At 46.4% G+C, this 15,831-nt stretch overlaps 1 protein-coding gene across 1 annotated transcript in view; it reads left to right on the top strand.

Moving 5' to 3' along the window:
• GLDN (gliomedin) overlaps positions 1 to 15,831 on the top strand; it is a 57,740-nt gene that overhangs the window by 31,156 nt on the left and 10,753 nt on the right. Inside the window, exons 2-5 of the mRNA XM_027768406.1 lie at positions 1,424 to 1,475; positions 5,896 to 5,913; positions 6,238 to 6,345; positions 14,891 to 15,037. Of these exons, the coding sequence (XP_027624207.1) occupies positions 1,424 to 1,475; positions 5,896 to 5,913; positions 6,238 to 6,345; positions 14,891 to 15,037 (325 nt within the window). The remainder of the gene's footprint in view (positions 1 to 1,423; positions 1,476 to 5,895; positions 5,914 to 6,237; positions 6,346 to 14,890; positions 15,038 to 15,831) is intronic.

The following is a 15,831-nucleotide window of genomic DNA, read 5'->3' as shown; positions in this document are numbered from 1 at the left end:
CAAAAATTTTTTAAAAACATAGGGCCTAATTATTTTTTTTTTTTTTTTTTTTTTGAGAGAGAGAGCTTTTTGCTATAGGGTATGTGTACTCGCCAGAGAGACAGAGAGACATAAAGCAAGAAATCACCATGCTGCAGTCCCTTCTCGTCCATTCTCCTCTCTGAATTTTGGGCATGCACGCACATGCACCCAGCTTGAGTTTGAAGCTGCTAGGTCTGGGACTCGAACTGCAGTCAACTACATGGGAGTCCAGTGATAAAACCATTATGCCATCTGCTAGTCCCAAGACAAAGTATCTTAAAAGCAATAAGAGAAAAGTGTATAGAAAACACTGTGTGTGTACATTTTACATGAGCAAAAGTATGTTATAAAGGCTGCTCTGTACTTGGCATTTTTAAATATATCTTAGAGATCTTTCATTCTCAGCCTATGGATTTAACACAGTCAGATTTCGTTTCTGTGAAGCCCCTGAAGAACAGTGTAAAGAATGGGAAGGGGTCCACAGTGGGCATAAGGGACACAGATATCAGGCCAATGCCACGTTCTACAGGCTACCCACTGCAGGCGGCCCTCCAGCCGGGAGTAGGCAGTGTCCACACAATAGAAGAACCACTGCTGGCTAGGGGCAGGCCCCAGGACCCAGGTGCTGCGCTGGCTCAGTTCTCAAGGCAGGTGCTTATTTTATCTGCATTTTCAATGGAGGAGGCTGGGGTAGGTTTCCTCATCCATGCTCACTCCGTTAGTACATATTTGCTCATAATCACTTGGATTTATCACTCCTCTTTATTCAGGCTCACAGACTGAGCCCTTTAGGTGCTGGGGGCTCAGGGCCCAGGGCACTTCAGTGGTAAAAACGGGATCTGGCAACTCCCTCGCTATCTTCTCAAAATTCCACAGAAATCAAGGAGTTTTCAATAATGATGTTGATAAATGATCTGCTGATATAAAATATCTTTAGATTTTTTTTTTTGAGAAAGATTTTTGCTATAGGACACATGTGCTCACCAGAGACACAGAGAGAAACAGAAAGACAGACAGAAATCACCCCCCCCCCAGGGGGGATGACCATGCTGCAATCCTTTCTCCTCCATCTCCTGTCAGGATTTTGGACACACACACATACACACACACACACACACCTGGCCCCTGGCATGAGTTCAAGCTGCCAGGTCCAGAACTCGAACTGTAGTCGACCATGTGGAAGTCCAGCACCTTAAACACTATTCCACCTGCTAATCCCAATAGCCTTAGATCAGTTAAGAGGTTTTTTTTCTTTTTTTTTTTTTCAGCTTTAAGTTGTTTTCCTCTGACTTCTGCAATTATTTAGTCAGTTTTTATGATTGCTTTCTGCTTATCTGAACCAAGGGCTAGTTCAAGACTCACTGCCTATTGCCTGCTATTAACCATTCTTCCTCTCCTGCAGATCCGGGTGATGGTGGACCTGTGCAACAGCACCAAGGGCATCTGCCTGACAGGTAGGTATCGGCCGTTGGCTGAGGGCTGCTCGCAGAAAACAAGTGCTAGCCCAAGGGCCGCTGGCTGAATGAACACCTAGACTAACTCATGTTATAAAAATACATGTGGACTTTCTTCTATCAGATGTTTTAAATGGGCTGGAAACCAACTGTAATATAAGTATGAATAATAACAATAATATTTGGGGTATTTCCATAAAAATAGTGCCATGGAAAATAACTAGGATTTAGGTATTAGAAACGTGTTGTACCTCAAACCAGGACTCCAGATATTTTCCTTATTCTCATCGGCTTTCAAAAGGAAAAAAGAAAGAAGGGAAAAGACCTTGCTAAATGGTAGTGTTCTTTCATTGGAGAAGTAGAGTTGTCTTAGCAGCAGTAATTATTGCATCACATATACATATATCACACAAACAGCATGAACAGGAAGCTCTGGAAGCAACTGCTAAGTAGTTAAGAAAATACTTTTGTTTTTAGAGGTTTTTCCTTAGAGCGTGTGCTCTTGCAGGAGAGAGAGACAGAGACAGCGAGAGGGAAAGTGAGAAATCACCCCCTCCCCCGGGTGGATGGCCACACGGCAATCCCTTCTCCATTCTCCTGGGATCTTGGGCACACACATGGGCCCCATGTGAGTTTCAAGCCACTGAGTCCAGGACTCAAACCTCAGTTGACCATGTGGGAGTCCAGTGACGTAACTGCTATGCCATCTGCTGGCCCTAGAAAATACTTTTTATGGGAGCTTTCTCTGTGGTGCCTACCACACTCTAGGTGGACCTGGAGGCTGGTCCACCCCGACCGCCTCCACCCGTGAACTGAGGACATGTAGAAGACAGGAACCAACCAGGACACGCTTCAAGTCTTGGGACAAGGGGTGGCTGATGGATGGGGAAGGGGGAGCGAGGTTGGATTTGAGATGACCATCCCTGAGCCTGACAGAGTCTCGTACCTGTCACATCTGGCCCAACGGCAGGCCTGGTTGCCTCCTGCCTTCCGAAGGGAGGGCGGGAGAAAACAGACCCCGGAGCAGTCACTCCATCTCTTCTCTCCAAACACAGAAGGCTCTGGCCAGACCAAGGATGGACCTGCAGGGCCTGATTTCAGACACTGCATTTCCAGAGAGGGTATAAGACTTCTAAGGAAGCTGGAAATCCTTTCACATTAAAACGATACATTGTGGAGTGGAAGCGAAACCTCCTTGGACTGTGAAAGATAGCCAGGAGATTGGAAAGCCATCAGAAACTTTTGCTGGGTCTCAGTCTACTGCCCGGGCTCTGGGGCAGACCCCTTAGCCCTTCACCCTGCCCGTCTGAACCAGGTTGTAAGAAACCTCGCCCTTTTCTTCCGCACCTCCCCAGTATCTCTCATTAGGAGTGCAATGTGAGTTTGTTGAAGAAATAAACCCGTGGCTTATGTGAGCAAAGCAGAGGTGGTGAGTGGGTAAGGAAGAAGCTCCCCTCAGGGACCCCAAATCTGAGTCTGATCCCCCTTCTCTTACTTTAGCCTCAGAGAAAAACTAGCATCTTGCAGCTTCTTGGGAAATGCTAATTGAACTACTCAAGTCACATTTCAGCCATCAGAGAAAATTAAATCTTCAGAACAGCTTGGTCCTTTATTCTGAAACTCTTGTAGCTGAAGCACCTTTCTTCCATCTCTGGAAGTCCCTTTTCAGAGTTCCCGCACGTGACAGTAATGAGCGCTAGAGAAACACTCAGATGATAGAATTACAGGCACAAAAGCCTGTGGAGAGGCACGGGAAAAGCCTCTTCCTTTATGATTTTTATAGCGACAGACCTGAGCCAGGCTGTATGGTGAATGCGGGGCCAGGGCTATTGAGACCTCTCAGGGAAGGCTGATGGGGACTGGGATGTCTGCAAATGAGTTGGGTAGATTATTCTTTGACACCTCAAAATGCTTTTCAAAAGCCAGCACTTTCCCCTTTCATGCCAGCTTGAAATAGGGCTTCCTTTCACACAGAAAGCTCTTCAATTACAACTTAGATGTGAAAAGTAAAAGTTACAAAGCAAGAAGGTGCCTTGGGATAGATGGCATTGCCTGGATTGGGGGCTGGGAGGAGGCAGTGAGTGACAAGACTCAGGACTGAATGGGGCAATGTCAGGGGCCAGGCAGAGAGGCCTGGTCTACAGCCTCAAGAGAAGGCCAGGCTGGAAAGTTCACCAGAGCAGAGTCTAGGCTTGGGGCCTGAGAACAGGCCTAGCTTTAACTGATACTGGATTCATCTTGGAAGAAGTAGATGCTTGTAACTTGAGCCTCATCAAGCCGTGACCCCACACCCCTTCTCATTCCTGTTCCTTTTCCTTGAGTCACCTATGGCTGCTAAGGAGCTCAGGACAGATGCCACCTCGTCGTGTGCAGCCCGTGACCTCTCAGGTCAACCTGAGGGTGATCCCCTAGCTAGAACTGTCAGGTGCTTTTGCTAACCCAGAGCTTGTCAAACAAAATATGGTTTGCTGGATGCATGCTTCTCCCAGGCCCAGGTTTTCTTAAGACCCCAGAAACCTACCTTTCAGAAGAGCAGGTGCTTTGAAGAAGGCAGTTTCTTGGGCTATTCTTCACTAATGGCAGCCTCTACATATGGACTTGTGGGGCAATGTCTAAATGAGTGTGTGGCTGAACTGCCTCTTGGGGCAGAGGCACTTCACGTCCACAGAGTCCATTCTCCTTGCAGCCAAGGGGCCCCAACCCAGCAATGGCCCTTGTCACTTCCCGCTGAGCCTATCCAACAGCAGACATCAATAAGGGATCACAGCTGCTGCTGAGCATGGCTCCTATCATTCTCTTCTGGTGTCCTGGAAAACCACTATGAATGATTGGACCTGCTACTGGAAACAAACCTATCTGCCAGGGACCAGCAGATGAAGTAATGGTTATGTCACTGAACTCCCATGTAGTCAACCATGGTTCAAGTCCGGCAAAGAAATCACCCCCCAAGGGGGATGGCCACACCGCAATCCCTTCTCCTCCATTCTCCTCTCGGAATCTTGGACACGCACACACATGCGCCTGGCATGAGTTTAAGCCACCAGGTCTGGGACTCAAACTGCAGTTCACTACATGGGAGTCCAGTGACATAGCCATTATGCCAACTGCTGGTTGACGTAAATGTTTATTTTTTAAAAAGGAGGAAAAAAAGAATCTGCGATAGCTCCCTACTATCTCACCATCACGGTCTACACCTCCGGGCGCGGCACTTAAGTGCTTCTGTGCCCACCCACCCAAGTCCTTCTTCATCCTCCTCCCCACACACTCTAACTGGCTGGTCCTCTTTCTTTCTCCCATCTGTGTACCTTTGCTCCTGCTGGTCCTCACATGGAATGCCTGTACCTCACCTGCAGCCACTGTAGGCCCTTCATGTCTACCATGCCATAGCTGGAGACACACCTTCTTAGAAGTCTTCTCAGACTGCTGTATGCCCAGACTTCCCCAGTACCTGTACAGTGAGTTGCTTTTCTGCAGCTCTCAGATCATTTGTGGTTTCAACAAGTGCATCTTCCCCACAGAGACCGTGAACACAAAAGACACAGGGACCAAGCTCTCATGGTAGAGTTTGGTGCACATACTTAAGTGCTAGTAAATGCTCGTTTCCTAGATGGCCATAGGCTTGGGCTTATGGAAAGAGCTTTCCACTCCAGTATTGATCATCATCATGTGTGATCTGCAGAAACCAAAGGACCCCAAATGCTCATGGTTCAACCTCATTAGCTTGTCTGAGCACTCAGTTAAGAAAGTTGAAATAAGAGATTCCTATTTGTGGAAGCCAAATTGTTTTCTTAGATTAGATGTAAGTGATTCCTCTAAACCCCTTAGATCCTGGGGTAATTACACAATAAGGAAAGTATTTGTTACCTGACTGGGGCCCTCAGTTTTTCTCAGGCTATTCTATGTGACAACAGAGATCCAGTGAGATGGTATCTGCTCCATATTCCCCCCAGGGGGCTGAAGGAAACCATCGGGCTGGATGAGAGCACTTGGGTTGTGCTTGCGACAGCCAGGTCTGTCTTGCCACTTGCTGACACCCTGTTTCCTGGCTGCACCAGTGACCCCCTGCATTGTTCCTGACTCTTGGCTAATTAGGTGGGCTACCTGGTGACCAGTGTATCAATCTACAGTGAAGTCAGCCCAGGAATTACTCTTGGACCATTGAAACCTAAGTAAAAGTGGTTTGATTGGCAAGCGGGTCTTTGTTGCATTGTTTTTAGGGAGCTTTTGGGCAAATATAATGAATTCTTAATAAAAGACATGGAATCAGTTCTTTAGGGTTAGTAGATGATTAGGAAATATTAAGGGGGAGATGCTTTTTAGTTTTTGGGTGGTAGTGCTAGTTTTTGTTTGTTTGTTTGTTTGTTTGTTTTTGTCCACTAGTACTAGTGGTTTATCATCTAAATTTCTTTTTCTGTTGTAGGACCACCTGGCCCACCAGGTAAGAACCCATCAATTTTCCTAGTTCACAGGGAGCCATTGGGTTGGCTGGACCCTCTAAGACTCCAAAGAAGGGACAGAAGTGGGGGGTGGAGGGAATCTGGAGGCAGCCCTGGCTACATCCCTTTTCTTCTCTCTGCTCCTCTCACTTGAAAGTCTGCATCCTCCCCTACTGGTCACTGGTTCAGGCAGAGAAAGGAAGGAAGATATGGGAAGGGATGTGGAAGAGGCATCTCTGCCTGCTCGGTCCCACTGGCTAAGGGAAATCCCATTAACTTCAGCGAAGATTTTTCTAAAATGTCCCTATTCCCATGTTTTGACACAGGACCTCCAGGAGTTGATGGGTTACCAGGACACAATGGATCAGATGGACAGCCTGGTCCCCAGGGCCCAAAAGGCGAAAAAGGAGCCAATGGAAAAAGAGGAAAAATGGGTATTTGGACAACTGTTCTAATTAATTTCCTATTGCTTGTCTTTATGATTGCCTTTGAGAAGGGCGAAAACCAGGTGAAGAGGGTGAAGTGTTTCACCCTCCCTGGAGACCGACCCCACGCTCCTCTCATTCTACTGCCGATAGAAAGACGGAAGGAGCAGGAGTGGCGGCCCTAGCAGAGGCACTCGTAGGCTGTGTGGGCTGCCGTTCTTTCAAGGTTCAGCTCCTCCTTGCCCCTGCTGCCTCCTCCTGCCCAGCCAATCCGTTTGGTGGAAGTCCCATGATGAGGACTGGTGTTAGCCCTGATGAGGATTTTCCTGGCTAGAGGAACAGCTTGAAAGGCTGACACTCAGGTCATAGGGTCCACTCTTCAGGGGTCACATGAGAATTTCAAAGATATGGCTGGTGTCTTGGAGGGCCCCCTCTGCCCTGTTGTGAGTGGGGGAGGGGGTGTGATATCACCTGGGCACAGGCTCAGAAGCACCAAGGTGTCAGATGTGCCCAGGGAGCAGTGACATGCAAGGGCTGGTATAGACCCTGGCAGGAGGCTGGGCAGGGCAGGTCCTAAGGGGCTGAGTGCCAGTCCGGGGGGGTCTGTGGAGAAGGACTGGGCAGAGTCTTGTGATGAAAGCTAGCACATGGCATGGCGGAGACTCAGTGCTGGGGATGAGGGGCTACACAGGAGGCTTCTAGGAAGGCCAGTCATGGCCATTGCCTAGGGGTGGGGAGAACGGATACTCCACCACACCCTTTGTTTTCAACCTCTTGGCTCTGCTACCCAGACTCACCCGGACAACCCCTATTCTGGAAGAAACACTAGAAAATTCTTCCAAACAGCACAGTTACCCCTCCTAGCACTTCTGCCTTTATTCCCAGAAGCAAGTGAAGTGAGAGCCAGTGGCGAGGGAGAAAATCACTGAGCACCTCTGCCACTTGGCCAGGCCTACCCACTTCTGTTGCCAGGGGGCAGCGTCTGGAAAACAGGCACACACAGTCCCCTTCCGCTCAGTCCTCAGAGGGCCAGTGATTACCGCTAGAATTACTGAACCCTAACAGCTCGTTACATGTAGGATAATCATTGCAATTATATGAGCTTCGGTGTAGAATAACAATGACTACCAACAGGCGGGCACTTGTGTATCCTGGGAAAACTACAGCAGTCACACCCGTCTACAATCACTGGGTGAGACACACCTTCGAAGCAAAGAACAGGGTCCCATGAGACACAGTAGTGGAGAGAGAGGGTCGGGAGATCAGGTCTCAAGTTGGACCTGAGGATGGGAGGAAAGGAGGCGCCAGCCTAGAACAGGGCACAGCACACGCGACTGTGGCTGGGGGTGGAGGGCAGCGAGGTGAATTGGAGCAGAGACCAGGCCCTTCCAGAGCCTTCAGCGGAGCACTCTGGGTCTTGCATCAGCTCCAAGGAAGGTATCATGGGGTCTCGCTAGAGATGTGACCTGTCAGTCCAGGGTCTTGACTCTTGACTGTAGGCTCTTGAGAAGACTAAGCTGATGAAACAGAGTCTAAGATCTCTGACCATTGTTTCCAGGAGTCTGAAGTATGGTAGATCTTCAGTCTCTGCCGTCCAGAACACTAAGTTAAACAATAGCAGGATAACATGGAGCCACAGCCAAATGGTGTGGTTTGATCCTGGTTCTTCTACTTCTCAGCTGTGTGCCCTTCGGGCAAGTTACTTAACTGCTCTGTGCCACGGTTTCCTCATTGATAATACGGGGAAAAGAATAGCACCAACTTCACAGCATCATTAGGAAGTTAAATGAGTTAATATAACAGTGATTGGAATAAGGTCCGACACACAGAACTTGCTATGTAGTGTTAGATATTATTTCTGTTATCGTTTCCCGAAATGAGCAGGGAGAAACTTGGCTATAGACCAAAATGAAATCGAATGGAAATGCTCAGTATTCGTTTAAAAACAGCGACTTTGATCGGAATTTTTTTTTGAGAAGAGTTGGAACTGAGACTTGTGTGCTCACCCCTTCTCTGAAGTGTGTCACTCTCTTGCCTCAAACTCAAGCGTTTTCTTTCTTTCCATCTGTCTCTCATTTCCTCACTTAAGAGTTAAGTTTCAGTGTCTTCTCTAAAAATCAAATCCTCATAAAAAGAAAAAAACAGGCACACACAGAAATAAACACCCTCCTTCTTAATCATGTCTTGGGACTGGGTTTTCTATGACATCCCCTGGCCCTCTTTCCTCCGCCTTAGTCAGCCGCAGATGGTATTGCCAAAAATAATGCGTCCTCCCTCACCCCCTATCGTGAAGATGATGGAGTTGACCTCAGCCCAGAGATTTCACCCAACCCCAAGTTCGAGTTGACCTCAGCCCAGAGATTTCACCCAACTTTTAATGCTGGTGAAGCTGTTTGTTTGGAGTGGGCGACACCCAGGGAAGGAGATAGCAGGGAGCCACTTCTGGCGCACAAATTAAGCAAGCAAAATCTGGCCTCTCTTCCCAGCACAATATGCTGACTCGAAGCTAGCCAGGAGCCATAGGACAGACAGCACCAGGGTCCTGATCGCATGGCCCTGTGCCTGGCTGATTGGAACCCTGACCTTCCCTGAGTCAGAACAGGGTAGAAAAGGCCACACACCGGCCCTCTGCTGGCCTATCTGCGATGCTCTCATCTTCCCTCGGACACTCCGGCCAGCCCATGGCCAAGGTGATCTTACCAACTTAGATGAGGAAATGCTTTTTTTAGGTGATGGTAGGTGGGAAGGCAAACAGACAATACACCCCCATCTTTTGTTCAGAAAAAAATTAAAAATAGGCATGCACACCCCAGCTAAGTGTCAAAATACACCCTCGAGCAAAGGCCTTCCTTTTCTTCCTTTAAATACTTGCCCTGTGGGGGCTGCATTTCTGTGAGAATGCTTTTCTATTTCACATCTGGCCTTTCTGAGAAAAAAATAAAATAAAATAAAAGGCATTAGAGGAAGGAATAAAAGAGAGAAAAGGGAAATCAGATGATGATGATGCAGAAAGTCTCTTTGTGACCAGAATAAATGCCTGGAAAAGAAAACCTTGCAATAATGAGGGATACCATTTCCCTGACACTGCTGGATCCGGGTCACCCGAAACCTTTCAAAGGTGTCAGTTACACGCGGCGGTGCACTGTGCTGGCGGGACTGGCAGCCTCTCGTCTTCTCTCTCCTTCAGATAGTGTGCCAGACTGCCTGTATAAAACCAACAGAAGAATGTCTTCTCATGCAGAGGGCCCACAGGTGGGCTCTTCTCAAGCAAGGAACTTTCCACCTTGGTCTGTAAGCGGAGATGACCCAGAGCCAGGGGTGTTTGGTGCTATTGCTAGTGCAGGGGAGGTGTTATAAGCCATGACCCTCACCTCCCCCAGAGGCGTGATTTGACACCTGGATTGCTGAATCCACTGCCAAGTGCTGACTGTGGGGTGACCCCTCCTCCTCTTTGCCTCCTCTTCTGCTGTATCTCTCAGTTCAGCTGCTCTGTCCGGATCACCACCACCCGAGGTTACTGCAGGCAGAGGCAGGGACCCAGGGCTCCCGACTCCCAGCTGTGGTTGGATTTCTTGGCCTTCACTAAGATGTTGCCTTGTGGTTGGCTACAATCTAGCAGATGCCTCTTTTTTTTATGATTTCTTATTCACGCTTAGTTGTATATCTCTACAGCACCAATATGTTTCTCCAAAGTATGCATGCAGTACATGACAATTAAACCAAGGATATTACTGTATACATCATTTTCAGTGGAGAACTTCACTTTTTTTTTTTTTAAAGAAGATTTTGCTATAGGGTGCATGTGCTCTCTGGAGAGACTGAGCGACAGAAAACAAGCAATCCCCCCCCACCCCGCCCCCAGGGGGAATGGCCATGCCACAACCCCTTCTCCTCCAGTCTCCTCTTGGAATTTCAGGCCCACATGCACATGTGCCCAGTGTGAGTTTTAAGCCATTGGGTCCAGCACTAGAATCACAGTCGACTATGTAGGAGTCCAGCACCACAACCAATTATACCATCTGCTGGTCCCGAACTTCACATTCTTATGTCTGGTACGTATTTCTTTCCTGACACTCTCTCACCCACCCTCTACTATCCACACCCCTCTTGCACAGTCTCTGGTCTCTCCACTTGTCCTCCCAACCATTATATCTTTAGATCTTCCTGTTTCTGCCAGAGTGCAGAATATATTCAGTACCTATTGAATGGGTATAGACAGTGTCTGTCCTTCATAATCTGGCTTGCTTCACTTCTCATCAAATTTTTTATATTCATCCATTTTGTAAGGCATCAGTAAGAAAAGCTACTCCAACTCATGAGTACATGGGTATATTGGGGCCCCCCAGGGGGGAATGATTGTTTAATGTTTTGCAAAGATAATGCTAGATATGGATTAAGTAACATGACATCTTATCTCAGGGAATAAGTATTTTTGTCCATTTTGACAACAGCCCCCTGGACATATTGCTCAATGTGGCAGAGATTTCAGGCAACAGATAAAATAATACAAGGTAATAAATAATTCCTCATCCACCAAATGACTGGGTCTAATTTTTCCTTATGGCTGAGTAGTGCTCCAAAGTGTACATGTGCCACATTTTTTTAATCCTGGCATCAGTTCTTTGGCACTTAGGTTGATTCCATGTCTTAGCAACTGTGAATAATGCTGCAATAAACATGGATATGCAAGTGTCTTTCCATCTGAGTGTTTTCCTATTCTTTAGGTAAATACCAAGGAGTGGGATTACTTGGTCATATGGGAGTTCTATTCGTAGATTTTCAAGGAAACTTTATATTGTTTCCATGATAGCTATTCCAATTTACATTTCTACCAGCAGTGTAGGAGTGTTTCCTTTACATCACAGCCTCACCAGCACTTGTCATTCTTTATTTTCTTGACCAAAGCCATTCGTACTGGGGTTAAGCAGCATCTTATTGTGGTTTTGACTTGCATTTCCCTTATGATAAGAGATAGTGAACATTTTTTCATGTGCATTTTGGCCATTCATATGTCTTCCTTAGAGAGTTGTCTGTTCGACTCGTTTGCCCATTTTTTAAATTGGATTATTCTAGTTTTTGCAGGTGAGCTACTTGAGTTCCCTATCTACTCTGTTTACTAATCCCTTATCTGAAGCACGGCTTGCAGGTATTTTCTCCCATTCTGAGGACTGCAAGTGTTTTCTGTTCACTACACTTTCTGACAATGATCCATACTTCAAGGGGCTTTTGTGCACTGTTATCTTCCTTAGGGTGCTCTGTGGATAGTCCCTTGAATATGGAAGAGCAGAAATCATTTTGAATTTTTATCACTTCTTCAGAGTAAAAGAGTTGCTAAGAGTTCCAGATATATGTTGTAGAGGATAATGTTTCTGAGGGCTGACATGGAGTATTTGAGTATGTGCTGTGGTATGTTTGACATGACAGCTCATCACTGAAAGGGCTTGAGAAAACAGCATAGAGAGGCTTTAGGGTTGCATGTAAAGTCAGTCTTATAAACCTGCAATAAGTCCCGAGTGAGTCAAGCAAGCTGAAGGCTTATTCAAGCCAACACAGAAGGATGGGCCACCTGGGAGCAGAGGCTTTAGAAACCTGTAATTCATACTCCAAGCTGGCAGAGTTTGGGGCAGGAGTGTTTTTAGGGAAAGGGAACAAAAGGAAGACAGAGGAAAGCTAAAAGCTATAAAACTATTTTTCAAGGATTCATTTGATGCTCATTAGTTAACAATTTTAGCACAAAATTTTATTTTCTATGCGTTGGTTCAAGGTTGTGTTTTCATGACTACATTTTTTTCATGCTACCACCCAGAATACTGGAAGTTTTCACTCCCCAATGGTTGCCAGATCATAGTGAGTATGGTTAAAGTCTCATGTCCACGTTCCTCTCAAAGCTTGATTTATTTAAAATGATTTACTAATTTTCTTTCTTTTCTCAATCTAAGTCATCTCTAAGGTGCCTTCCAATCTGGAATTCTATGGTTCTCTTGGGACATTTGTATTCAAATTAGAAAGGCTGGTGAGAGTAGGAGGTGAGGTCCAGATAGTTTTAAAACTGAACGGTGGACACGCGCAATGCCTGCCAGGTAATAATGTAAGAATGGGCCCGCTGCTTAGACAGAACCTGTAAGATGGGGCGTGGGACAGCAGAGTAATTAGAAATGGCGACCCGTCCTAAGTCCTCTTGGTTTAACTCAAGGTTTGCATGCACTAAAGCATGCCTTTCACTCTCCACTGTTGCCCAAAATCTCTGCCACATTGAGCAATATGTCCAGGGGGCTGTTGTCAAAATGGACAAAAAGTTAACAATTTTAGCACAAAATTTTATTTTCTATGCGTTGGTTCAAGGTTGTGTTTTCATGACTACATTTTTTTCATGCTACCACCCAGAATACTGGAAGTTTTCACTCCCCAATGGTTGCCAGATCATAGTGAGTATGGTTAAAGTCTCATGTCCACGTTCCTCTCAAAGCTTGATTTATTTAAAATGATTTACTAATTTTCTTTCTTTTCTCAATCTAAGTCATCTCTAAGGTGCCTTCCAATCTGGAATTCTATGGTTCTCTTGGGACATTTGTATTCAAATTAGAAAGGCTGGTGAGAGTAGGAGGTGAGGTCCAGATAGTTTTAAAACTGAACGGTGGACACGCGCAATGCCTGCCAGGTAATAATGTAAGAATGGGCCCGCTGCTTAGACAGAACCTGTAAGATGGGGCGTGGGACAGCAGAGTAATTAGAAATGGCGACCCGTCCTAAGTCCTCTTGGTTTAACTCAAGGTTTGCATGCACTAAAGCATGCCTTTCACTCTCCACTGTTGCCCAAAATCTCTGCCACATTGAGCAATATGTCCAGGGGGCTGTTGTCAAAATGGACAAAAATACTTATTCCCTGAGATAAGATGTCATGTTAATTGATCCATATCTAGCATTATCTTTACACAACGTTAAGCAATCATTTCCCCTCTGGGGGTCCCAATATACCTGTGTACTCTTGAGTTGAACTAGCTTTTCTTACAGAAGCCTTGAAATTCCCTACAGAAGCATGTTGTCTGTGAACAAACACAGCTGCAATCCATTCTTTCTAATACGTATGCCTTTTCTTTTTCCTGGCTGTCAGGCACTAGCTGGGACTTCCAACAGAATGTTAAATAAAAGTGATGTGAGCAGCCACCCTTGTCCTGTTCCTCATATTAGGGGACAGTATTCAGCCTTTCTGCATTAAGGATGATATTAACTACAGGTTTTTCATGACTGCCCTTTTTCACATGGTAGAAATTCCCTTCTATTCCTAGTTTGATGAGACTTTTTACCAAATGCCCTTTTCTGTATGCGTTGAGATAATTGTATGATTCTTCTTGCTCAAATGGACTGAATCATACTGACTGCATTGTTTGAAGTTTGAACCCTTTTCTGGCAGGCAGTTAAATTACTTACAGATAAATTTGATCCATTCAATGCTTGCTTTTTAAGCTTTGCAGTAATGGGTCCACAGGAAAATACCTTTCCCTAAAGGCTAATTTAGCCCCATTACTAAGACTTTTCTAGGGACTCTACCAGCACCCCATTATTTGACAAGGCCTCTTCACTTTGGTGGGAATGAGAACTTTCTGCTGTGTGAGCTCTGTCAATCATAATGAACTGAATTCTTTTCCTGACCCTGGAGAGTTTTACCCATCCTCTCAAGGAGCCCTTCACAGATCTCCAGGGCACTTCTTTCCTCTGCTCTTCTGTCTCACAAATTCTAGCCACTTCCATCTTCCCAAACTCTGAATTTTTTAGCTCTTCAACTTGGTGAGCTCGCCTCCTCCCAGTGCTGCTAGGAATTGTTCCCAGAATGAATGGGGACAACTGGAGCTGCCTGTGCTGCCATGGTCCGGCGCTGAGACAAGCTGTGGGTTAGCCCTTGAGTAATTTCTAGCTGGGTGGGAAGGATGACATTCCTGTAGTCATGGCTCTTCATGAACAGAATCAGAAATCTCACCCACTACCTCGTGTTCATGTGTCACCACCCACATCCCTATTACAGGTTGTCCCCACGCACCTTTACTTGTTTTGCTATTGTGATTAAAGCATTTTGCTTTGGGATCTCACAGAGAGGGAACTGGACATGGAAACAGGCCCTTTACTGCTCACCTAGCGGCGTCCATTCTAACCACTGCAGGCCTTTGTTTCAATGTCTATAAAATGAGCGTGGGGATAAGCCCGGTCTAGCGCTCTAATACGTTGTCAGAGATAAGCTAGATAAAGTAGATGACACCCATTATTATGGCGCCAGACTCCTGTGGGTGCAGCCGTCCTTCGCTGGATGGCGCCAGACTTCAGTAGCCTCCCTTGCCTTCTTTCCACTGTGCGTGACTGGCTCTCTTGTTTTGCCCTAGGCAGCCAGACTTCTCTGAAAATGTTCCAGCAGCCCACCTGGCCATGCTAAAGTGACCATGAAGGGTTATGCATTTAGTTCATTAAAGCTGCTTTACTCCAAAAGGACGAAGCACAATTTTACAAAGTGGTATGCCAGGATTTCTTGCACAACAGGCTAATATGTTTTTGTTTTTTTCCTCAGGGTTACCTGGAGCCCCAGGAAATCCAGGAGAAAAAGGAGAAAAAGGAGACCATGGTGAACTGGGCTTGACTGGAAATGAAGGCCCACCAGGGCAGAAGGGTGAAAAGGGAGACAAAGGAGATGTGTCCAACGATGTGCTTCTGGCAGGTCAGAGGGGTGCCCCCGGCTCTCTGCTAGGCCACGTGGGCTCGGTTCTGCTGGGTCTTCAATCCAGGGACTGCTCTGGGCCTCTTCTCCTTGTTGGCTTCATGTGCCCACATATGTCACAGCATGTTTTACGGCTTTGTGCTCTCAAAGATGAGACACCTGTGCATGTTATGCCGTGTGGGCAAGACTGTTTTGGTCTAATTCAGGTCTAATCTAAAAGTCAAGGTTGGATGGAATGATGAAGGAAGCTTCCACTTTCCAAATATCTGTTGAAACCCAGCACAATCCAGACTAAGACAAATAAGTAAGCAACTTAAGGTACCTAAAGAAACAACTGACAGAGAGTTCCTGGGCAAACGTATGGCCCACGCCTGACTGCATACCACCCGTGAGCCTGTTTCTGAGGTGAGAGTTTGCATAGAAGAAGGCTTTCTACAGAAGATATCAACCAGAAAGCAGTAGGATCTAGGATGCTTCAAGCAGGCAGTGCTTTTAAACACAAGTCAGGGATGTGATGACGTGCAGGTCTAGAGGTAGGAATCCTGGCACTTTGCAAAAAGTGTCTATGATGTCACTTTGACGGATTAGCATGAGGCATTCTTACAGTGGTGTCCAGAGCGAGATGTTATCATCAGGTCTGTTCTGGGTAAAGACTGCAAGTCAAAGAACTCTTAAGACATTTGGATCTCTTCCATCTTTATATGCAACTTGTGTCTGGGTCTTGCAAGACTTGAACAGCGAAGGCTATCACGGTGCGATCGCTGTAAGACCCGCATCACCTTAATGCACTGTGG

Source organism: Tupaia chinensis, unplaced genomic scaffold, assembly GCF_000334495.1.
Source record: "Tupaia chinensis unplaced genomic scaffold, TupChi_1.0 Scaffold146140_1, whole genome shotgun sequence".
In the NCBI taxonomy this organism is placed as follows: domain Eukaryota; kingdom Metazoa; phylum Chordata; class Mammalia; order Scandentia; family Tupaiidae; genus Tupaia; species Tupaia belangeri.
The sequence above is the reverse complement of the archived record's forward strand: the minus strand, read 5'-3'. Positions and strand labels throughout refer to the sequence as shown.